Source organism: Eptatretus burgeri, chromosome 16, assembly GCF_056783735.1.
Source record: "Eptatretus burgeri isolate ZD-2024b chromosome 16, Ebu_testis_v1, whole genome shotgun sequence".
NCBI lineage: Eukaryota > Metazoa > Chordata > Myxini > Myxiniformes > Myxinidae > Eptatretus > Eptatretus burgeri.
The window spans coordinates 41,695,438-41,720,867 of record NC_140976.1 but is presented as its reverse complement, the minus strand read 5'-3'; the positions used below and the strand labels follow the sequence as shown (position 1 = coordinate 41,720,867).

At 44.3% G+C, this 25,430-nt stretch overlaps 2 protein-coding genes and 1 long non-coding RNA gene across 3 annotated transcripts in view; 1 reads left to right on the top strand and 2 right to left on the bottom strand.

Annotated features, from left to right (window-relative positions):
• The window catches only part of TIMM8A (translocase of inner mitochondrial membrane 8A), a 22,047-nt gene extending 20,154 nt beyond the window's left edge, over positions 1-1,893 (bottom strand). The window contains exon 1 of the mRNA XM_085858880.1: positions 1,611-1,893. Within this exon, the coding sequence (XP_085715006.1) occupies positions 1,611-1,724 (114 nt within the window). The 5' untranslated portion in view covers positions 1,725-1,893. The remainder of the gene's footprint in view (positions 1-1,610) is intronic.
• Positions 1-7,750, top strand: part of LOC147010945 (uncharacterized) — a 49,010-nt gene extending 41,260 nt beyond the window's left edge. The window contains exons 2-4 of the long non-coding RNA XR_015052206.1: positions 4,379-4,445; positions 6,645-6,742; positions 7,091-7,750. This is a non-coding gene — a long non-coding RNA (uncharacterized LOC147010945). The remainder of the gene's footprint in view (positions 1-4,378; positions 4,446-6,644; positions 6,743-7,090) is intronic.
• Positions 7,751-12,640: 4,890 nt separating this feature from the next.
• LOC147010944 (uncharacterized) lies at positions 12,641-25,173 on the bottom strand. The gene is made up of 8 exons (XM_085858877.1): positions 24,723-25,173; positions 23,418-23,814; positions 22,883-23,238; positions 22,165-22,326; positions 21,928-21,984; positions 15,634-15,763; positions 13,273-13,391; positions 12,641-13,155 (listed from the first exon to the last, which is right to left on the bottom strand). Exons 1-8 carry the CDS (start codon positions 24,885-24,887, stop codon positions 13,057-13,059), a joined length of 1,485 nt encoding a protein of 494 aa, XP_085715003.1. The 5' UTR covers positions 24,888-25,173; the 3' UTR covers positions 12,641-13,056.
• Between the last annotated feature and the right edge of the window lie 257 nt (positions 25,174-25,430).

The following is a 25,430-nucleotide window of genomic DNA, read 5'->3' as shown; positions in this document are numbered from 1 at the left end:
GAGAGAGAGAGAGAGAGAGAGAGAGAGAGAGAGAGAGAGAGAGAGAGAGAGAGAGAGAGAGAGAGAGAGAGAGAGAGAGAGAGAGAGAGAGAGAGAGAGAGAGAGAGAGAGAGAGAGAGAGAGAGAGGGAGGTCACGGGGTGAGAGAGAGAGAGAGAGAGAGAGAGAGAGAGAGGGGTCACGGGGTGAGAGAGAGAGAGAGAGAGAGAGAGAGAGAGAGAGAGAGAGAGAGAGAGAGAGAGAGAGAGAGAGAGAGAGAGAGAGAGAGAGGGAGGGGTCACGGGTGAGAGAGAGAGAGAGAGAGAGGAGGTCACGGGTGAGAGAGAGAGAGAGAGAGAGAGAGAGAGAGAGGTCAGAGAGAGAGAGAGAGAGAGAGAGAGGGAGGGGTCACGGGGTGAGAGAGAGAGAGAGAGAGAGAGAGAGAGGGAGGGGTCACGGGGTGAGAGAGAGGAGAGAGAGAGAGGGAGGGGTCACGGGGTGAGAGAGAGAGAGAGAGAGAGAGAGAGAGAGAGAGAGAGAGAGAGAGAGAGAGAGAGAGAGAGAGAGAGAGAGAGAGAGAGAGAGAGAGAGAGAGAGAGAGGGAGGGGTCACGGGGTGAGAGAGAGAGAGAGAGAGAGAGAGAGAGAGAGAGAGAGAGAGAGAGAGAGAGAGAGAGAGAGAGAGAGAGAGAGAGAGAGGTCACGGGGTGAGAGAGAGAGAGAGAGAGAGAGAGAGAGAGAGAGAGAGAGAGAGAGAGAGAGAGAGAGAGAGAGAGAGAGAGAGAGAGAGAGAGAGAGAGAGAGAGAGAGAGAGAGAGAGAGAGAGAGAGAGAGAGAGAGAGAGAGAGAGAGAGAGAGAGAGAGAGAGAGAGAGAGAGAGAGAGAGAGAGAGAGAGAGAGAGAGAGAGAGAGAGAGAGGTCACGGGGTGAGAGAGAGAGAGAGAGAGAGAGAGAGAGAGAGAGAGAGAGAGAGAGAGAGAGAGAGAGAGAGAGAGAGGTCACGGGGTGAGAGAGAGAGTGTGAGAGAGAGTGGGGTCACGGGGTGAGAGAGAGAGACAGTGTGAGAGAGACAGTGTGAGAGAGACAGTGTGAGAGAGACAGTGTGAGAGAGACAGTGTGAGAGAGAGTGTGAGAGAGAGTGTGAGAGAGAGTGTGAGAGAGAGTGTGAGAGAGAGTGTGAGAGAGAGTGTGAGAGAGAGTGTGAGAGAGAGTGTGAGAGAGAGAGTGGGAGAGAGAGTGATCGGGAAAAAAAAAAGTCCACATACATGTGTACATAATAAATCAATGTTCCGTTACAGCAGTAAAACAGGTCGAATGTGATGTTCACCGCTGTTAATCATTTACACAACGTTTAGTATATTCTACACGTTCACGCGCGACTCGATATATCAATTGAATGGGGACGCGACGTGTACGCGACGTGTACGCGACGTGTACGCGACGTGTACGCGACGTGTACGCGACGTGTACGCGACGTGTACGCGACGTGTACGCGACGTGTACGCGACGTGCCAAACGTCCTCGAGATTCATTTCCACACACACACAAGACCACGTGACCGCGAGAACAATCGATCTCACGGAATTCGAACCCCAGAGACCTCTTTAAAAGGTTCCAATCGACCCGGACTCACCCAGCAAACGTCCGTCATGGAGTGCACAGCGTGCTGGAATCGTTGTCTCTGTGTCTCGCTCTCTATAAAATGCTGCAGCTGAGGGTCGGCCTTGGCCTCGGGATCCACGTCCATCTCTCAAACGGAGAACCAAACAACACCCCGACAAGGAGTAAATACCTGTCCGTGCTTGAGGATGTGAACAAACCTCCGCTACGGTGACGTCAGGTTAAAATGGAGCGTTCCCGCTCACCTTCAACAAGCACGTGGTACACGCCGAACTCTGCTCCACCGCACTGTACACCGCTTCGTTCACCTCTATTAGCTTGATTTATTTCCCTTTGGAATTCGTTGATTTTCCCGTGATTTGTCTGTTTTCTTTTGCCTGATGAACCTCGGTACTTATTTCATTGTTTGAATCGTTAATTCTGCAGTTGAGGAAATTACACGCTCAGCTCGTCTATACACCCTAATCGGATTTCTTGCGGCATCTCGGTTTTAATCGCAATCTGAAAGCCTCCATCGTGTGTCTGCGTCGGTGGACAAGTTAAACATCAGATTGTATCACCTGAAGGCCGATAGGAATACGTTATCCACAGCGGTTATCAACATATCCTATTCGTACAAGCTTTCTGTTCATGATAAAATTCATTGTTTACAAAATTTGTCTAAATATTTGATTGAAATGTATTTTAAAGTATTTCAGCTATTGAACATACGCGTGCGGGCCCGGACCTGTGCCCGTAAAAAAAAATAATAATAATAAAAAATTGTGACGTCAATCGTGATGTCATAGCACCGTGTCCTGTCATTGGTTGGCAAATAAATGGCCTTAACTTGGGAAACACTTGGGAAACAGCTAAAACGGATGAAGAAGAACGATATCAAACCTTGAAAAGGCACATACTCAGGTCCCCAGTGTCAATTGTGACGTCATATCAAACGAAGAAGTAGAAGAATTGTGACGTCAATCGTGATGTCATAGCGCCGTGTCCTGCCATTGGTTGATAAATAAATGGCCGTAACTTGGGAACCGCTTGTCCGATTAATATGAAACCTTGAAAAGGCACATCCACAGGGCCCCGGCAATATACCTGGCAAGTTTCAATCAGATCGGACCGGCGGTCGTCGAGAAACGGCGGTGACAGACACACAGACAGACAGACAGACAGAGATTGCTGGAATTATAGATAGATGGATATCCTTACTGGAATTCAATTTCACGGACCAACGGTTTTGAATTTGTTTGACGCACGACTCCTCCCACAGTTGTGGCCTGATCACGTCTAGACTTGTTATATCGGATCAGCATGACCACACATAATATATGGAGGTGTTTTTTTTTTTAATCTTTTCTGGCGGTCTTGGAGGGGTGAGGATGGGACACAAGTTCTCTATGTAAATGTGTATCATGTATCGTGTAGCGCCACCTCCAGGTGTGGGCAGGGTATTACGAGTCTCCATCATTTACAGTACACTGTACTCTGTTCACCGCACTGTACACTGCTGAGTACTGAGTACAGTATTCCTGTCCTCACGATTTCCAGTGCTGTGAGGTGTTTGGAATCATCAGTTGGCAAGTTTTTGCTTCATGCGGGTTTGTTTGTTTTTGACGATACAATACACCGCCCAAATAAAGATATGCATCAATACAGTAATGGCAATAACAATTTAGGAACAAGTAACCATAGCAGTGTATGTGCAAAGATTCTGTTAAGGGTTAGAGTTCAGGATAGTAGAGTGAGGCTATTAGATTTCAGGAAGGCAAACTTTGAGGGTGTGAGGAGAGAGTTGGGTGATGTAGATTGGAAGAAGCTAACAATAGGACAATCAGCATCAGAAAAATGGGAAACCGTCAAGGACCTGGGGGTGGTAATAGATACGGGAGGTAAGCAGGCAGCACAGTGCCAGGCAGGTATAGGTAAAGCAAACAGGGTTTTAAGGTGTATAAGGAGGGGGATCAATTATAAATCAAAAGAGGTGGTGTTAACATTGTACAGGAATTTAGTGAGGGCCACATCTAGAATATTGTGTGCAGTTTTGGTCACCACAGTTCTGGTCACCACAGTTCTGGAAGGATATCGATTCCATAAAGAGGGTTGAGCGTAGGGCTACTAGATTGATTCTGGGTCGAGCTCGACTCATCTATGAGGAGCGGCTGAAGGAGACTGGGCTTTTACACTAGAAAGGAGGTGGTTTGAGGAGATATGATCGAGATGTTTAAGATAATGAAAGGAAGAGATAAAATAAATGCAGATGAATTATTCAACCCAGTTGACAGCGATAGGATGAGGGGCCACAGCCTGAGAGTAAAGAAGAGGAGAGTTAAGACAGTAGTAAGGAAGGGGACTTTCACTCAGAGAGTAGTTAATGCATTGAATGGTCTCTCTGGAAAGGTAGTGGCAGCAGTAACCATAGAGAAGTTTAAATTGGAATTAGATAGGTACCTGGAGGTAATGGAGATATAGGGGTATGGGGATGTTGATAAGACTTTTAGGTGATTGTGTACGAAGTGCTGTTGGTGGGGGTCTTGTTAAGGGGGGGTTGTGTGGTTGATGTTGTGTGTGTTTATTCAAGGCCATGTCCCCTCCCCTGAGGGAAAGAAAAGAAAAGAAAAAAAAGACGACAAATAAAAAATTACAAAAAATATATATTTTTTTTAAATCATTAATTAAAAACTTTTTTTTGCATTTTCTTCCTTGGATGTTGTGTCGATGGGTTGGTGTGGTGTTCGTGCATGCATGATGGACTGAATGGCCTCCACCTGTGTTGGATTTCCTTGTTCACAGTTTGGAGTCTCAAACAAAGCTTTCCAACTGGAGAGTTCATAGAACACGATACCTGCCCAGTGTTAAGGTAAATACAGGATTGTCTTGCCGTGCGTGGAGGTTACATTCCTGAAAATCCTTGTTAACTGCGGGGAGTAATGTTGAAAATAGGATTGGAGACAAACTTTAAAATTTGTCCAAACGATACCCTTAATTAACATGTTTGTGCATTGTTTTGTGCTCTTTATTTTGATGAATAGTTATATTTTTCTGTATTACAATACCCTGCACAGTGTTATTATTTCATATACAGCCATGTGTGGGTGCTGGTTGCATCATTGCTGGAAACATGGCTGTCACAATGATGCAGTGCCCCTATTAAGAATAAGTTGGTCCTCATTTTGCCTACCTCAGAAATCAGGATGACAGGCTGAGTCAACCCACCTGGTGTTATTTAACAGAATGACAGGGGCTCAAACTCAAGACCCAAGGATCTTAAGCTAACCACCTTAACTGTTAAGCCAACAACAGGCTTATTTTCCTGCATGAAGAACATAAAGTTTATTTTCTTGAGTTATGATGAAACTTACCTCAAATAATAATAATAATAATAATAATGATAAACTTGATCTAATAAGGTGATGTTGTTGATGATGATGACGATGGTGACAAAAAAAAAAGAGTTGATGGAGATGATTATGTTGGGAGGTTTGAGGGGGTGGTTGTGTTGATGGCACGTGTTAATTAGTTGAATAAATGTGGAAAATAGTTCACCAATCCGTGATTACTCGAGCGAATTGACCAAAATCCACAAACCTTGCCTCAAGAAATTCATTGCGATGGAGCGAATCCTCGGAGGGGAAACCCATGAACGACAAGGTCCCCCGTACTTCAATAATAATAATAAAAAACAACAATGGTTTTAAATATCGTGTTTTTCAATTTAAATAAAGATTTGAAGTTGAAGTTTAAAGGTGTATAAATTAATTACGTGTTTTACCACCGTTTTCTCCAGCGGATATTACACCACCCTATCTAACATCTCATATTAGTTCTTTGTGCCTTTTGTTTGTGTCCATTATGACATCCTTAAAAAAAAAAACCAGTAAGTTTCGTGTTTGGAATTATTTTCAATTCTGTTTGTCTGCCTGTCTGGCAGTCAAAGTAAATATATTATCTCGCTCTTCTCTGCACATGCACAATCGGGACAAATTATTAGCCAATATACAGTAAAACGGCAAACTTGTCTTCCTATTCATGTTGGAAATGCAACATTCCGTTATACGTTGTTCCTCGATCATAAACTGATAACAGTGTCGTGGAAGTACAGCTCATACATATGTTCCATCATGGCTGCTTACTGAATAGGTGTGTGTGTGTGTGTGTGTGTGTGTGTGTGTGTGTGTGTGTGTGTGTGTGTGTGTGTGTGTGTGTCTGTGTGTGTGTGTGTGTGTGTGTGTGTGTGTGTGTGTGTGTGTGTGTGTGTGTGTGTGTGTGTGTCATTTGCGGTGTTCAGCTACTGTTACACAGAGACGGACAGACTGACAGGAACTAATTGCTTAACCCCGCTTTTCGTTCCGCGTGCGTGGAGTGAAAAGAAGTGCTCTAGTGGGGCAACTTAGCATAACAATTGTGCATTTTGTTAGGAAAGCACCAAATTTGGCACACTAGTATCCTAACATATTATAAACAGATTTGGATATTGGGCCATCTCAAAATTTTTGATGGCAGTGGAAAATGGCTGCCACAGCCATCAGCGGCTGAATTCGAGATGGCCCAATATCCAAATCTGTTCATAATATGATAGGCTACTAGTCTGCCAAATTTGGTGCTTTCCTAACAAAATGCACAATTGTTATGCTATATTTAGCTAAGTTGCCCCACTACTCTCATATGAGCCTTGAGAAGGTATACAAAAAGATAAATTAAAAACATCACTGGAATTTTTAGTGCTGGCAAAAACATTCGCAGATCTACCTCAATCAGTATACACCACCGCTAACTTCTCAATTCCACTGCACGTCTGAAAGGGAGTGGAGGGGTTAATTTCCTTTTTTTGGAGAAACGCGTGACTACTGGAGAGTGTAGAATTTCTTGCTAAAATGTTTTAGGTGCTGTTCATTTACTTCTTAAATGCCAATATGATGGAAATTTGGAGCAGTCCCCCACCCCCCCCCCTTTCCCTCCCTCCTCCTCCCACACTCTAAATTTAGCTCCTCCCTCACTCTGCATATGTAATATATAAATTAAGCCAGTTTTTAATTTTGTGATACTCTAACCCCTTCAGGATTGCCTCAAGAGGTGGATTTTGGCCACAATGATATTTAACACAATGGTGCTGTTGGTGATTCGCAGGCGGGGCGTTCCAGCATTGGCAAAGAGGAGGTAAGTTGTCCCTGGCACGGTGGACCAAATTCCAAATTCCTACCCCAACTCGTGTTGGGAAAGCAATGAGAGGCCTTGGGCAGAACAGATTGACAAACTGGTCTAAAAAAGGCATACTGTAATTACTGTGGAATTTTAAAAGATCCACAATAATGCATACCACACAACCCACAAGATAATTAACATTCAATAAGTCATCGCTTCCAGTTGCTTTTGCTGAAAATGTAATCCTGACAAACCCAAAAGCTATTCATTGCAACGCCCTGAATCCGCAACACCACAATAAATGAAATAAATAAACATTCATAAATACACGTTTCTTTACATCATTTTTATTTTTGTTTCTAGAGTCGAGGTTTGAACATTTGTGCAAAGTTCAATGTTTTTGTGAGGCCATCCATTTCGACCTGACACAGTGAAACGTTGGAACTCGCCCATGGCAGGTACAAAACCTTTGGGCATCCACTGGTGTTCCCCTTTTCTTTGAGATGGGGTTTGGGTTAAACAAGTGCACAATCTCTTTTCCCCCTTGCATCATAATGTCCATGAACCTTGAACAAGCCTTCACTCAAATGGTACACAAAAACAATTCTCTTTTGTTCCACTTCGTGTGCAGTTATGACCGATAAGCCATGACCAATGTATAGAAACACGACGGCATTTCCACTCTTTGGAAACTGGATATTGGAACGGATAGGCCCTTTGGTGTTCCCATCTGAGCACTTGCTCCAATATATTGGTGCACAGGTCGTGTGCCTGTCTTTGAGGAGTCTTCCAAATTCTACTCTCGACCAGACTCGGATTGATGCTTCGCTGGTAGGGGGTGGCATCATGCGGCATGCTTCAGAGAAGGCGAGTCATTGTTGGCACCCTGTACAGAATAAACATTCTTGCACAAGCATACAGCAAGCACAGCACAGCATTAGCAGCAGAGACACTCTCATCAATGATGCAACCAGCAGCCAGGTTCCTTCATTCATATGCAGCACATGCTTGGATAAGGACATGGCAAGGACATGGCAATGCCACTAATGCAGTGCCCCCTGTAGGTTGGAGCAGTAATGTGTAATTTGTTCAGGGTGCCAGTGATAGCTCGCCTCCTTCTTGCGAAGGACACTGTGGATCTTCAACGTCCACCAACTAATGTTGGCAGATGGGACGCCAGGTTTAACGTCCATGCAAGGGACGGCACACACATTGGCGTTTCATTAGGCTGACGAAACACAACGATGGCAGTTTATAGCTGGGTATGGATGCAAACCCAGGCTAGACAGCTAGCAGACAGGTGGTGCACAGGCCACCACATGAATGTTTGGACGTATACGAGCACTTGGCTTGCAATGCTGTTAGTGCAGCTTCCATGAGCGGCACACCGGTGCCCTCAGCCAATGATGCTACTCTTAGTCATGTGCTGCGTACAAAACTAGAAGGGCACTTGGTAGAGCACATACCTCTGCCACGCAATGATCCACGAGAACAAATGGGGCCAAATACATTTTTGAAATATGCCAAACAACGTTATTGGCCAGATGTCTCAATGGTGAAGAATCACTTTGAAAATTAAATAATTCTCGTTTCCAGATCCGGATTCGAATCTTCACCAAAATCGAATCAATCCTTCCTTGTCACACAACCAACGTGTTCACCAAGTTTTGTCCAAATCCGTCCACAAATTGAGATGTCGTGGTATGTATCGTTTTTGGCCCCATCTCTCAGTGGTGAAGAATCACTTTAAAATTCTAGTAGCTGGATCCAGATCTTCACTAAAATCTCATCAGTTTGTCCTAGTCATACACCCAACCTGTCCCCCAAATTTCATCTGAATCAGTCCACAACTTTTTGATATATCCTGCACACAAATAAATAGACAAAGAGGAAAAAGACGTCGTGCAGAGCATGATACTTGCAAAACCCACCCCCTCTCTGAAGGTTGCCATGGAAACATCAAATTATACATTTCATGAAGATTAAAATTGATTGGACTATTTTTTAGATTTAAATTGATGATTTTAGAAGTTTGACCTTGAGTCGACCTTAAAAATAGTTGGTTTCCAAATTTGGTGATGCACTGTGCAATTGCTGCTTAATTTTCAAGTCAATCGGATGAAAATTGATGATTTCAGAATTTTGACCTCGACAATAGTTGGTTTCCCAATCCATAAACACAATATGCAAATCTTGTTCAAATTTCAAGTAAATCGGATGAAAAATGACCTTTGACCTCAAAATCAACAGGCTTCTCAGTTGAGACTACCTCTACAACTTAGTAAAGCTTCATGACGATCAGTTTAGAATTGTGACCTGAAGGTGATAAACAGACAGACAGACAGACAGACAGACAAACATGCAGACAGAATAACAAAATCGACTGACTAATATACTTGAAAAATCTTCGATTTTGCAAGGGACGGACGGACGGATGGGAAAACATAACCTCCTTCCACCTTTGGTGACAGAGGTAATAATAACCAATGTTCATACACATTACACGAGACTGGAGATCACGTCTCCAATGGGATTGAGTGACCATAACATGGTTTTGTGGATTCCCAAAAACGGGAAGAAGAGAGTCAACAGGGTAATCAGGAAATCCTCACGTCCAATGACAAACCGGAATAACTGAGTTTGGGCAATGGATTACATCAAAGACTTGGAATGAGGTTCTAGCAGCACCGGATACCCAAATGAAGTCTGATTACTTCTTCAAGTCACTCCAAGAGGCTGTTGATAAATATTTTCCAGGAAAATCGGCCAAATTACAAATAGCCGATAAATCCTGGATGACGGCAGGAGTGAAAGCTACCATCAAGCATCGCCAGGAAGCATTTGCAAGTGGCTTAATGACCCAATGGTGATACTTTAAGAACTTGGCTACAAAGAAGATTGCTAAGGCTCTGGCGAACTTCTATGGAGAACTCACTGGGTGATCCAAGGACATCTGAACCTTTGAGATGGCATCGTGGCATCTAGATGCTTGCCCACAGGCTTTGGATATCTTCTCCTATCACTGTGCCAACAATTCCTGAAGGTACTGATGAACAAATAGCAAATGCAATCAACCACAAATTTTCTTCGACATCACTAAGCCAACCACCCTGACTTGTTCACGAACTTCCGTCAAATCTACCTGCTGAAAACCCACCTCAATTTGAAGTGTGGGAGAAGTACCATGAATTGAGCAAGATCAATGCAAGGAAAACCATTGGCCCTGATGACGTTCCAAACAGACTTCTCAAGGATTTTGCATGTGAACTCAGTATTCCCATCCCTGATATATTCAAATTCATCCTTGAGAGAGGGCAAACGTCCACAAATCTGGAAAGATGCTGATGTGGTTCCTGTACCGAAGGAAAAGTCAGCCGTTCTCAAAAAGTTGAGACCAGTATCCCTAACTTCCCAGTGCGCGAATGTTTGCGAGGGATTTGTTGCCAGATGCATGCAGGAAGATGTGATACCCAATAGTGATAGACATCAGTATGGGAGTCTAAAAGTCTTCAACCACACACTGTTTGATTGAAATGCTGCATGAATTATATAAGGGCTCTGATAAAACTGACACCATTGGGATTCTCATTGTTAGACTTTTCCAAAGCTTTGGACTCCATCGATCATGCAATTGTCATCACAAAACTCATCAAGTTAAGAATCAGAAGAGAAATTACAAGATCTCCAAGATAACTGGAAATCATTGAGCTGTGGGGTACCACAGGAAACAAAGATTGGTCCTCTGGCATTCCTTGCCATGATCGATGATGCAATGGATTCATCAGAGTTGCAGCAATGGAAGTATATCGACGATCTGAGTATCAGAGAGGGGAGGTCATCGAGAGCCCCCTCCACAATTCAAAATGCTGTTACCGAACCCAGCGAATGGGATGATGAGAACCATCTTCACCTGAATACGACTAAATGCAAACAGCTGCAAATTTGCTTCAAACGTACACCGCTGGAACCACCTGCCCTCAACATTGGAGCAAATACCCTCGATGTTGTGCAGGAAACCAAAATACTAAGAGTATGGCTCCAAGATGACATAAAATGGGAGAAGCAAGTGAAGGAAATGATGGCCAAGAGCAAGAAGAGAGTACATTTGCTGAGTAGACTGAAAAAGTTCAATATCCCACTACACGATCTTGTCAACATCTACAAGTCATGTATCTGGCCATCACTCGAATATGCTGCATCCTTGACTAACAAAACGGCAAACTAAAGACCGAGAGAAGATCCAAAAAAGAGCAATGAGGATTGTTCTCGGTAACCAGTACGACTCCTATTTGGATACCCTCATAGTGTCTGGGGTTGAACCACTTGAGAAAAGAAGAACAAATCTACGTTCCAAGTTTGTATCCTCTTGTGTACGATCTCAGAGGTATCGTAACTGGTTCCTGAAAAACGATGCCACTCATGCAATGCAGCTTAGTGGTACTCTCAAGTACAAAAAAAAAAATTTGAGCATTGCCGAACAGCAAGATATCAAAACAGTACGATTCCATTTCTTTTAAAGTATCTCAATGAAGAACGGGGTAATAGGATCGATGAGGTTAAATATGTTTCATGTTAGGTGGCCCAAAAGCCTGGTGTTGGCTTAGTGGTTAGGGTGGTGGCTTGGGATCCCAGGGTCCTGAGTTCAAGCCCCGTTGGGCCACTGAATTAATACACCAGGGGGTTGACTCAGCCTGTCATCCTTCCGAGGTCGGCGAAGTGAGTACCAGTGTACTGGTCCCGGTGTATGCCCCGGTAAGAATAGGTGTACCATATCCCTGTGTGTCGTAAGAGGCGACCAGGGTTGGCGTCAGGAAGGGCATCTGGTCATAAAACATTGCCTCAAGAAAAAGCCAAACCCCTGCACAGCAGGGAAAAATGGCTGTAAAAACAGTCATTTTTATTTTTTTTTTTAGGTGGCCCAGTGGAATTATTTGTTCAGATACTTTTCACCTACATGGCCTTTGCATACTATTTATCGATGAATTTTAACTTGCTTTCTTCTTGTATATTGTATTAATTTGATATTATTCCTCCGATTCAATATGAACTAATGATCACGAGTTAACCCACAAGGGAGTGTGAATTTATCTTGAAATTGTATTCACCTTCCTTTGCTTCGATTTATAATAGTGGACCATTTTATGTGGCTCTAAATGGTGCCCAAGATCTCCTTATCTCCTTAAACAGTTGCCAGTCAAGTAGGCCTTCACCTTAATGAAAAAAAAAAATTGAAGTTTTATCAATCAACACACTCAGTCAGTCACCAACCAACCAATCTTAGTCTGGAATGAACATCAAACCTCCAAGTGATTTTAAATACCTGGACTCAGGAAAAGACTTTCAGATCAGGAAAAGGATGGCCTGGACAGCCTGTAACAAACGAGACAGAATTTGGCGATCAAACTTGCCAGAGAAGATAAAGGTAACCCTCTGCAGTGATACCATTGAAAGTATACTTCAGTATGGCTCTGAAACATGGACCATCAGTGCAAAAATGCAAAACCGTCTTGATGGAACATACAATAACCTCCTGAGACACGACAAAAAAAAAAATATCTTGGAGGAATCATGTCACACTTAATGATATTTATGGGAACCTCCCACTGATCTCTGACAACTCACAAACGGAGGGTTCAATTCGCAGGGCACTGCTTTAGGGCCAAGGAGCAGGTGATTTATCCCTCATCCTTTGGAAGCCAAAACCATTAACATCGAAGCATGGTAGGAAGTTGTCCTACACAGGTATTCACAGCCAGTAATCTTCCTACGGCGTAGCGGATTGGGACGTCTGGGAAGGGGTTGTGAAGTCTGTCTCAGCCGTGGCCACAAGATGATGATGATGACGATATTTCTTACGATGCGAGCATTAAGAAAGTCCATCTGAGAAGTAAATGTTGCACAATGCAGTACATCTAAAAAGGGTAAAAATATTTATTTTCTTTACTCAATACATAATCCCAAATAAAATAAAGAATACAGGTGAACTGTATGGCAAAGAGATACTGGAAGAAATGAAAGACAAAAATGAGAGCAATAAGTTTATACAAGAGACAACGAACTTGAGAATTTGAACTCAACACTGCTGCTGAGTAACCTCGAGGTAAGAAATATGAAGTCGTAAGAAAACCCATATCCAGACCACGTGTTCAAATGGCAGTTTCTTCAATGACAGCCATTCAAGAGTCGATCTTGAGTTTCGTTTTTGAGTGGAAAAGAAAAAGATGGCACCGACAGGAGAAATAGTCATATGGGAGAATGAACTACGAAAAGGGAGGGTGGTGGCACTGGCAAGTTGGCGAGTGATTTGGGGAGGGCGGTGAGAAATGGCTTTAGAATGTTCCAGAGTCATTTAAATTTTTCTTGAACAGTTCTGTATCTGTTGCTGATCGTTCCATGCCACGTGATGGCTGTGGCCAGGCAGGTGGAGGCTGGAAGGGAGTGAGTAATGAGATCAGGAGGGGGTGATTTTTATTGTTTTGCTATTATTGAGACGAAAAATCAATTTTTAAAAATTAAAACAAAATTTATTTTTTTTTGAACAGTACCATATCTGGAGTGATGACCTTTCGTTCTCCAACGGGCCCAGAGCCTCGTCTTACTCCGACTCTTCTTGTAGCGGCAGCTCCCCCCATCCCGAGCCACGTCACATAGTCGGTGCGGTCACCTGATCGACAGGCACAAGTTTCTTTTCCAACTCAGCAATAAAGCCAAAGGAGAGAAAGCATAAACAGCACAGCTAGTAAAATGATGAAGTACAAGTGGGTGTATTAATTATGAGAACAGCACAAAAACAAAACACAATGGAAAATAAAAGAACAACAGCTTCTTCTTTATATTCATTTATATGCAGCACATGGCTGCAAGTACAATTGGAAAGAGCACTCAAGATTGCAGACCCTCGCCAGGACTTGTTTTGTGTGCTGGTGTGGCATGTAGATGATGCATTGACGACGTAGGGTTATGTTCATACAGCGAACCGACAGACCTTTTCGGTTTTGTCCAGATGCACGCTCCGATCGTATGCATTTTATAGACGTTGATAAATTCCGTACTTTCGACATTTGCACATCCTAATAAGTATGTACTTTATAGATATACTCACGTTCTTAACCCTTTGAACCCGAGCGGCCGTTTTACCAGTTTCGCTATTCAAACCACCATGGGGAGCCGGAAGTCCAAGGACCTCAGGGTTCAAAGAGTTAATACACGCACTCGCATTCTAAAGTACATACTTTATACAGGTACTTGGTTGAAAAAAAACAAACAAATAAAAAAAAAAACGTGTAATACTGGCTACCACCAGTTGGCGTTTGTGGCCTACATTAGCACATTAGGTGTGGAAAGACAGACAAGCAGATTGACCCAAATGCAATAATCTCTGGTGAAGGTAACAACAGCTCAAATACAAAACAAACACAAAAAATAAAATTGATATTATTAAAGCAGAGTAACACAAGGTGGGAAAGATCACATCGACAGGAGTGAGGGAAAAGCTACAGGAAGACAATAAGACATGCACAAGCCTGCAGCCGTTCTATGGTGGGGACAAAAGAAAAGAAAAGAAAGAAAAAAAAAAACAAAAAAAAACAGGTTCTTCAGGGTTTTCTGCGAGGATGGAGAATCATTTGGGCTCGACAAGCCCCAACATTTACCAGAACAAAATATAGATCTCATAATACACATATACCCCAAGCAATGAATAAGTAGATGGATTCAGAACAGTCTACATATTACATAAGCTGGGAGAAGGGGGTTGGGGGGGGGGAGGGTTGGCTGGGGAGAGCAGGTAAATGGAGATGAACAAGGAAGGGACAAAGGATGATAGGGATGCTTGTTTTTACAAAGATAAATCTCATAGAAGAACCACATGAGGAACGAGAGAGTCCATAGAATACCTTACCACACGCAGTCTTGAGAAAAAGGACATGGGAAGGGTCATTTCAACTGTTGCTTTGCGTTTGAGCACGATCTTTATTACCAAACATGAGCAGTCATTTTAGTCAGAACCTCTGTTGCTCCACCAGAGTGTGGCAAGTTTTATTAGTCAAGATGACATAAAGCTTTACCCTAGTACTGCTAAACTGGAGGTTTTTGGAAGTGCAAACAAGGCGAGTGTTGACATAAACACTTTTAAAGGCTGTGGAAAATAAATAAATAAATAAATAAAATCTTTCAAAAGTTTGCTGCCACTGATGCACAGTCTTTCACACCACCTTATTCAACATGCTCCATCAGTTATTCGTGCCTGTTTGTGTCCTCCATGACATCCTTAAAAACAGTAGGTTTCCTGTTTGAAATGACTTTCAATTTGTTTGACTGACAGACAGACAGACAGACAGACAGACAGAAACAATTACTTTACCGCACTGTATGCATGAGCGCTTGGGACGAGGCACCGTGCCATTTGCCAAATTCAGAGCCAGTGCACTGCGAAGCAGGTTCATGTTCTAGTGTTCAAAATATATAATTAATTTAAAATGAAGTGGTTCCTCGATCATAGACTGACGTCTGTCAAACAGACAGAGTAAACCAATTGCTTAACTTTGCATTATGTGTGCAGGGTAATAAAGTACAGAAGCGGACAAACAAAGATTACATAAGCGTGAGCAGCATGCATGCAAAGCCTTCTGTACCCAAAGAAATATTTAAACGAATTAATGAGGCAAAACGATCATTGAAACATAAGGGGGAAAGGTAGGAAGAAGAACAAAAGGAATGGAGAAAGATCAGATAAAAGCTTAAAAGTAACAACAGCAAAACAACCCCAGCATGATGGAAATAATGGTGGGTAAAGGGTATGGAGGTGGGGTGGCCGGGGGAGGGTTAAAAGGGAATGGAGAGTGGGAGGAGGAGGGGGTATGAGAAGTGAAAGGACATACAAGGGGAGTAACAATCAAGTTACTCACTGCTGGAGCTGTAGCTGCTAACTAGGCTGTCCTGAGAGCCCTCGACGCTAGCAGTGGTTGGCCGCATTGCTCGTTCACTCCGAAAGTGACTTTGGGCCTTCCAGTCCAGCACAGAGTCCAGGCTGCGGCCCTGTTGATGGTGTAATGGAGGCATCAAGCATTGTTACGGTTAGGTGTGGAATGGCAACATCCCGGCGCACAACGGCTGTACAAAATGAATACCAATAATGACTGCAGTGCTTCCCGACCAATTACAGCGAGGCCCAAAAAGTGAGACATTAATGGGAAGCAAATGCATCACACGTAAGCCTCGACCATCAGTGTTTTTTTGGCATGGCCCGGTCTTTAATGAATGCTTCAACTCTTCACAAACAGTTAAAACGACGTGTGCACGGCCCGCTGAGCATTCCCATCTGAAACCCAGGACTCGTGTTGCTGGGATTCCAAGTTCAAAGTTATGTTCAGTCGGTCGTCTATAATCTTTGTCGTTCACGTGAAAGTACACCGACTCTCAATGTCCTTCTCCTACATACGAATTGCGTAGACGTTCTACAATGAGCCTTAACTACTGGAAAAAATAAACCCCCCAAAACCACAATTTCATTAAATAAAGTGCAAATCAAACAAATAAATCAACAAATAAGGGAGAAGAGGAAAGCAAAGATCATGGGAAGAGATTATCCCTGATTTTGATGGACCATACTCCTTACAGAGCATTGGTGTTGCAGAAGCAGTTTCTTGGAAAGGGTTATACTGTGTGGTTTGCCATTTCTTGTCCATGACCTACCCTTTTACATGTTGAGTATCAAGCAAGGAAGCAGCACGTACCATTTTAAACACCTTTGGTATTATTTGACCAGGGTTTGAACCACCGACCTCCCAGACTCAGAGCAGACACTCTAAACATTACGCCACCGAGTCTCATCATGGAAAGAGGTGGAGTGCACATAGAATGGCAAGAACCACGTTGCAGGTCATTGCATATTAACTTTCATCACAGGAGGTTCACACCATAGTGGTGTGAACCACTGGCTTGTACCAAGACTCACAGACAATGTCAGCCTTGTGCATTCATCAACATTAGGGTAACCTTCACAGCTGTAGTGGTTTTTCCTTCCAGCAGCCATGAATTTCCTGGAGGCATGCTTGCGTCCCACGATGAGCAGCACCAGTCTTCAGCCATGACCGTGGCAGTGGCACGGCTGTCCTACAAGGATGTGAGCGGCCGCTCAACCTATCCCTGCTGTTGCCTTGCCTTCCAACGTGGAGTCTCAAATCCCTTTCTCACACGTCATCACGTTCGTACTCGAGTAGAAACACCATCCAACGGTGCAATAGGGTTGGCATCATCGTCACGTGACCGTTGGTTCTTTTATTTTATATACAATACCAAGGCTCGTATGAGAGCTAACACACAGAACGTACAACAAGGGGAATAGGAGACAAGACGGAGGGAGAGGAAAGCACAAAACAGTGGCTGAATAGAGACATGAGGAGATCTGTGGAAGGGAGAGCGATGGGGTGGGGTTCACGGGATAAAGAAGATGGACACAGGGACTTTCAGGAAGGAAAGCAGTGAATATGAAGGGGGTGTTTGGGGTGGATTATCGGGGGAAGAAAAGATCATGGTTTTGGATGGGGAAGATAAGGGATGGTTGTGAACAGCTATTTTGAAGACCTGGAGGGAAGAGTGGGATTGAACAGTGTGTGAGAGTTTGTTCCAAAGCAGAAAAAAAAAAGGAATGAAAGCATGAAGGTGAGCAGTGGTTCTTGATTTTGGTAGTTTTACCAGAAGGGGGTTGCTGGCGGACCTTGAGCGCCCTGCTGAGATATGGGCGGGACAGATAGCAGACAGAGTAGAGGCAACGAGGCCAGAGAGGAGACGGGAGAATACAGAAAGACCACCGACCCACCTGCGGTGAGGGAGTGAGAGGTGAGAGAGTGAGAGACCCAAAGACTCAAAGAATCAGCCTCATCACGGGAGATACCAATGATCTTAAATACCTTGGTTTCCACAGCGTGGAGTCGAGAAAGGTGAGAGGTGGGAGCACCAGCCCAGAGGGGAGAGCAGTACTCCATCAGGCTGCAGATGAAATCTTTGTTTGTGGTATGATGACAGATGGTACGGCAGAGGGTGGAGTTATCAGCAAAGAGATAGAGGATTTTCCAGAGAGTCGAAGAGATCATCGATGAAAACCAGAAAAATAACAGGGCCCAGAACACTGGCATGAGGAACTCCAGCCTGGACAGGAAGAGGGGATGAGAGAACTCCATTTAGGGCCACACGTTGACTGCGACAGGAGAGGAAGTCTGCGAGCCATGAGTGGAGATTACTTTGGATACCATAGGAAGAGAGTTTGGTGAGCATGGCAGGGTGCCAGAACATATCGAAAGCACGCGATATGACTAGGGAGATGGCTCTGACCTCGTGTCTGGCATTGAGGACGCCCATCCGTTGTTGGGAAAGCAGGAGCAACAAGTCCAGGGTAGAGTGACCTGGTCTGAATCCAAATTGATGATTGGAAATCAAGCCATTAGAGAAGAGGAAGGATTTAATATCAGAAGTGATGATGGATTCCATAACCTTGCTGATGATTGGGAGAAGGCTGATTGGTCTGTCGTCGCAAAGATCTGTTTTTTCACCTTTCTTATGCAGAGCGGTCATGTTTGCTGATTTCCAAGCAGAAGGCAAATGACCTTGAGCAAATGAGAGGGTGAATAGAACAGAGAGAGGGTGAGCAAGAGCAGCATAGCCGGTTTTTAGGACACGTGGGCTGATTCCGTCTGGACCGGTTGCAGAATCAGTCGAGGTTTGACAGCAAGCTCTCCATCTTGTCAGGAAAAAGGACACAGCTGGGTAAGGTGGGTACAGAAAGCAATAGGTTTGGGACACAATATTTAGAAGCAAACACAGAGTTTAGGCATTCAACCTTGTCAGATGCAGTGTCAGCTGTGTGGCCATTTGAGGTAAGGGAGGGGATGGAGAGGGAACATACACCAGAAACAGACTTAACGAGGCACCACCAGGATTTGGAGGAGGTTGACAGGTTTGAGAGTTCATACTTGAGAGTAGAAAGATGTTGTTTCCTGGCTTTCCTCAGGGTAGACACATACTTGTCCTGAGCTTTGTGGAAGGAACTGAGATTGCCTTCAGTTGAATTTGCCTTCCATGAGGCGAAGGCAAGTTGTTTCAGGAAAACTGCCTCACCACAAGCTTCAGTGTACCATGGGCGGGAGGAAGGCAAGGACAACTGAAGACGAGATGGGATAAATCTGTGCACGAGGGAGAGCAAGTTTCTTTGTAAGAATTCCCAGGATGAGTTGATGTCAGAGAAAGTAGAGATGGGAGACCAGTCGAGAAGTGTGATGGTTGCTTGAAGTCTTTGCCAGTTAGCCTGAGTGAAATGCCAGACTCGACAGTGCTGAGGTGCTTCTCTAATAACAGCCAGAGAGATGTTTACTTTGACAATCATGTTGTCAGAAGAAATGATTGGAGTGGAGGAAGAACAGCAGATCATTTCAGGGAAATTGGTCAAAATCAGATCCAGAAGAGATGGAGTATTGTTGGTTGAAATCCGGGTCAGGAAGTTGACAGATTGAGTCAGTCCCAATGAGTCACAGAAGACTTTTGCTGAAGAGCCATGGCAGGTGAGAGAGGTACCCACACCCAGCCAACTGGCATGATGACAATTGAAGTCACCACTTGTGAGGAAGAGAGAGTTCGGATGGGAGGATAGAAGTTGGTCCATGTTTTCAGCGAGCTCGGTGTAAATGGAGTAATCACTGTTTGGTGGACGATGCAACACACATAAACATGAGGTGGAAATGGAGGGGAAGCCGTAACCAGAGGTATTCCTGGGTGTGTGGAGGAGTGAGGGCAGTGCATGGAGAGTGAGGAATGGAGTTTTTGATGAAGAAAGCAACTCCGCCACCAGGACGAGGCTCACATTTGTCATACTGGAGAAGGGAGTAACCAGGGAAAGATATGAGGGAGTCAGAGACGTCTTGAAGGTGGTAAGTTTTTGTTAAACAGATTATGTCTGGTTTATCAGTGGCAACCTGTATGGAAAGATCCGTCAGGTTTGAGTGAAGGCCTCGGATGTTTGAGGTCCACACTGTTAAGGAAGATGGAGGGGAGGAGGGTTTGGGTGGAGGGGAGGGATGGATGAGGGAGGGGGCAAGGAAGGGAGAGATGTTGACAGTATGAGGTGATTTCAGAAGAGCTTGGGGAGAGGGCTGGATGAGGATGAGAAAAGGCTCAGTGGTGATGGGATGAGGCATAGTGTGGAGTAATAAGAGAGGGGGAAGAGGGAAGTTGAAGATTGGAAGAGGTGGAGGGATGAAATGGAAGAGAGAGGCAGGGGAAGGAGGCAGCTTTGTGATTGTGAGGGGTGGCAACTTTGAGAATGGGGAGATTGGAGGGAGAAGGGAGAGAGGGGAGAGTTGAGGGAGAAGAGGGGGAAGTTTTTGAGAGAGGTGAAAGGGAAGAGTGTGAAGGTTACTTTGAGAGGGAGGGGTGAGAGCGAGGGAGATAAGAGCAGGCATGGCCTAGGGGCAGGATAGCAATGGAAGAGGTGGGGAGGGGAAGGATGAGACTTGGCAGTGGTATGGTGAAGAAGGGCACAGGCAGGGGGAGGTGCAATATTTGAAGGGTTGGGAAGAGGAGGAGATGTGAGAGGTGTGAAAGGAAAGAAAGAGCATGTTTGAAATGGTGAGGAGTGTACTGATTGAGAGAGTGATATGTGTTAGATTAGAATGGAGCTCACAGATGTTAGAACACCACACAGTTTGGGACATCAGAGGAGGAGCTGATACTAAAGCAGAAGACAGTGAAGAGGTGCCAAGAGCAGAGGTAGGATGAGGGGCAAGATGGGAGGGGGAAGGGGAGGAATTACAGACGAGGGGTAGATGTAAGTAGGTGGGGTGAATTGGCGCTGAAGTTGGAAAAAGGTACAATTGATGGAATACGAACATGCTTTGCAAACTAGGATTAAAAAAAATAATAATTAGTTCAGAGATGCGATTAAAGACATTACGTGAGGGATGCAATAAAGGTGAATTAGGAGAATGGAGAAAATAAACGTGGTAACAGTGGGATGTTTGAGACATGGGATGAAGGAAAGGTCGAATTGAAAACAACCTTTTAAAGAAGAAAAGTGCATTATGATGCAATATGGGGAAACAAGCATGTGAAAGAGGAAATTGACACATTTTAAGAGACTTTATTTTGATAAAGATTAGGTAAGATAGGTAAAGGAAGGGATGAAGAAAGAAATTGTGAAAGTCTGTGGTGAATGTGGGTCAGCATAAGTAGAAGGAAGATGGTACATTGGCAGAAGGAGGAGGAAGAAGAGTCGGTACAGGAAGTCACGTGGTGAAGAGGAAAAGGGGTTTTTGTTGTTTTTTTATATATTTTAAGACATGAAACAGAGGGTGGATGGAAAAGTGGAGAAAATAAAAACTTGTAGTGAAAAGGAGAAAATACAATCAACACGATCGTGCACCCAAACGGGAAGAAGGGTAGGGCTCAAGGAAACCTGATATGAAAAGATGATGAAAACTCAACAATTAGCACAAGTTTTAACACAAGAGCGAACGAGGAACACACAGTAAACACAGAAATAACTAGAGGGGGAGCACTCGGTAGAGTGCAAAACCTCCGCCGCCAATACTGCTGGGTCACTCAAGTGAACTTTGTATCTTATTCATTAAATATGATGTCAACAGTGCTGACAGAGTTATAGTTCTTTTCTCAAACATTTTTTTTTGGGGGGGGGGGGGGTTGGAAATCACTTAAAACATGTAGAAATGCAAAAAAAAAAATATATATTCAAATATTTTTTCAAAATGGCCACCATAGCGGCCATATTGGATTTTGGACCAAGTCCAAAATCTAATGGCATGGTCCTCGGACCATACCTAATCCCCCCACCAAGTTTCGTCGAAATTCAGAGGAGTTTTTCCGCAATACTGTTCACAAACAAACAAACAAACAGAAAGGGGTGAAAACAGTAACCTCCGATCTTCGATGGCGGAGGTTAACAAAATAACAGTAAAAATGCGACAAAAATGACCGGAAAACTTATCTTGGAGAAAGTCGGCAAAGACCCTGAAGAGGAACCGCCACCGAATCAGCATGGGACTCTCGGCGGTAATGTTATGGAGGTTCTAGTGTTTCAATTCAAAGATGTCCACATTTCTTTAAACTTTTCCAATCGGTTATGGATACCTATATACACGTGCTGAAAGCTTTTCTAATTAAACAGTTTGCCCTTTCACCGTGCGGGTACTGACCACATTTTGAGGACGGTGTAAGATTCGTCTGCAGAATGCCTTGAGGACTGAAAGACTCTGGAAGAAAAGAAATGCAGTCATGGGATAAGGTAGCCAATCATAAAAGGGATGATAGAGATGAGATTGTTAGGGAATAAAGATTGGAAGGATTGAAAGAAGAAAATAATTTTTGTGTAGGATTGTAAGGCTTTGAAAACATAATGATAAGTTTTAGAAGATTGCACGAAGTGACAATACCTTCGTTTTTCCCATCTCACCCGCACCTCCCTCTCCTTCAACCTCTCGTCGTCTTTCCCTCGTCTTTCTGAGTTCTGCCCTTTGGGCCCGTCCCCTGGGGACGCGCTCGACAAGTTCCCCTCCACGCAACGTCCAGTCAAAGCCGTTAAAGCTATTCGATCTCTACAGGAAAACAAAAAGAAAATGTAATAGAAGAACTTCAACTTGTATTCAGCGGAATAATCTCAAACATGGAATGACACTTTCTCCCTAAATAGTAGAAGCCAAGAGCGAGAATGGCCCTGTAATGCACCTCCCTCCGATCCCAATTATTGTTGGGAGATAAAAAAATCCATTTGCGTTTAACACACACTCAAGCCAATACCGGAATGAAGGAGACGAAGAAGAAGATGGCTATAACTCAATAAGGGGAACAAATGCTCTTGTTCCAAACCAGATAAAGGCCTGAGAGTAAGCAGAGTTCATCTCATTTCAAAATCCAAACCAAAAAAATAAAAATAGAAATTTCAAAAAACACACAACAAAAAGTTGTCCACCAACATGGGTTGATGTTAGTTTCAAAAATAGACATTAAAATATTTGGCCAAACGAAGTTTGCATATTCGGGTTTGACTTGTTACACTTTTTCTCATGAAATTCCTCCTTTAAGGCACATTAAGCGGAATAATATATATATATACAAAAAAAATATTTAAACAAATCTATGCCGAAGCCTCACCGTAAGGCCCAATTCCCTTTGTGTAGTCCCTGAAAACTCCCCTCCCGGTGTCATCTCTTTTCGCCAGCGTGGAGGTGTACCCGGTGGAGGAGGCTGAGGGCGAACAAGCCCATAACGTCCTGCCAGCTGAACAATCTTCTCCCGCTCGACAGCCACACTGCCTTTCTGCCGGTCCGATCGACTGGAGCGGTCAAATTCCAAAGTAGCAGCAGAAGCAAAGTCATCTGTACGGCAGCCATCTTCACGGCGATGTTTTGTGACCGATACGGACAACGAACGTTTAAAGAAAGGCGAGGTTTGATCAAGGTGCGATGGCATGTGGAGACGAGAATGAGATGTTGGTGGTGAAGGCAAATCTGGTGTAAAAAAAAAAATAATAATAATAAAAAAAAAAAAAATCAAGAAAACCACAATGAAACTTCATTTAGAATAAAGATCAAAAGCATTGCATGATAAAGTGTCTTTAGTGGATGTGTCTATTATGTGAGCTACCTTTGACAATACATCAAGAAAGAAACGACCTTAACAATCTCACCATCAAGTTGAAGAAACTTTCTTCCTTCCTCCACCTTCACCAATTCTCGCACCACCCGGCCAGTTCGCCTCTCTTTGCCCCAGTTTCTGACTTGCTGCTGTTGCTCTCCTTTACAATTGTCAAACAAATCGCTCCTCTTGTGCCCTTCACCTGCCACTCCAGTCAGTGGGCTTTCTCCTTGCAAGAGTGTCCTCCAGTCCACCTTCTTCCCCACCCTCTGCAAGTTTATCAAGTGCTCTCCACTCCACATATCCTCTGTGGGCTCCAGTGTGTGGTACAGTGGAGGAGACAGTGGTGGAGCACAGAGAAGGGCGACTGCGAGGTGAAGACGGGTGCGGTGAGTTGGAGCCAGAACGCCAAGAGAATCCATGTCTGCATCTCCGATAGCGGCACAAACCTAAATAGGGAAAGATGCACGCAAAAGGAGGGCCGGTTTGCCAGTAGGAGCATACAATAGTGGAGTGATGAAATTGGGCAAGTGTACAAGGGAGGGTGAAGGATGAGGAAGAGACAAAGTGTGTAAAGGTGGGGTGAAGGGGTGGGGGTGGATCAGATTGAGTGTACAAGAGCGGAGGGAAAAGGTTAAGAAATATTTAGGAGGTGGGGGTGAGGAGGAGGTTATAAAGTGGGGTGGGAACAAGGAAGAGAATATTGTAAGCAAGACAAAGGATGGGGTTGGGGTGGAGGAGAAGGGGTGGGGGAGAAGTGGGTCGAGAGAGAGGGGGTGGAAGGAGAGGAGGGGCAGGAGAAAGGGGGGAAGTGAAGAGAAGAGAAGAGAAGGCGGGGGGAAGAGAAGGTAGCGGACTGATGAGTAAGAGCAAGAAAATATTGGGGATGAGTAAGAGCATTAAGGGAGGGCGTGGGGTCTGGTCGTTACACCGTGTAAAAGATGGGAGGAACAATTGGCAGGTGATGGTGGGGGTGAGGAGAAGCGAGGGACAAGGGAAGATAGAAAGGGAGAGGGGGAAGAGCTAGAAGAGTAGGAGAACAAGCAGGAGGAAGAGGTTGGGGAGGGGGGGGGTGTGGATGAAGATGAATAGTAGACTGTGACAAAGTAACTAAAATAATGTGAAGGTGACGACAGACTGGGTGGAAGACGAGGTTACAAGGCGAGCAAAGAACGACAGGAAACCTGATACTGTACATGAAAGTGAAAGATGGTATAACTTCATGAAGTCATCATTATTGTTTTACAAACTTTACAAGTTCATCCGAACCGTACTCCAAAGGAACCCCCACCGTATGGGCTCGTTAAACGGCATCCCTTACTCGTGGTGAACACTGTGGGTTTTGCCCCCAACGTACCTCCATATCATCGTATCCCTGTTCGTGGAAGTCGTGCGCGTACTGTCCCAAACCGAGCAAGCGGAGCCACGCGCTCACCTCTCCCCCTCTGTGCTCTCCTCGCTCCCCCTCTCGCCCCTTGCTTTCCGCCATGTCCCCACGAGAAATAACCAACTTAACATCCATTCATTACCATCGCTCTTCAGTCTATCCTCTCCTCTTTCCGTCGCTCCTCCCAGCCCGTCTCCTACTTTTCTTCCTGTACCTTCCCAGATCCTCTCGTCACACCTCCCACCTGATCCCGAGACGCCCTGATCAAGCCGGAACGAAGCAGCAGCAAAGCAACTTCGCCTTCCCTCCCGACTTCGAAACCCCCACTCAGAGAGTTTCTTATTTCCTGACCGATTATCCACGCACGGATGAGATTTTAACCTCGTTTTACCTTTAAACACACTAACCGTGCAACCACACCTCTACCCACCGCCCAGACAAGTGGCCACACCTTGACGAGGACAAAGTTCAAACACATCATACCTGCGTCTACATTACATTGCATTGCCCCAGCTACCTTTTTAAAGGAGGGATTACCGAGAGGATTACAAACTCATTTCAAAGCGAATTCACTCGAGAAACTTCCATTATACAATTACAATCCATAAAAATGGACCAAAAGGGATGGAAAACAAACATCACGGTTATAAACTCAAATAGACCAAGAAGAAGTCTTGA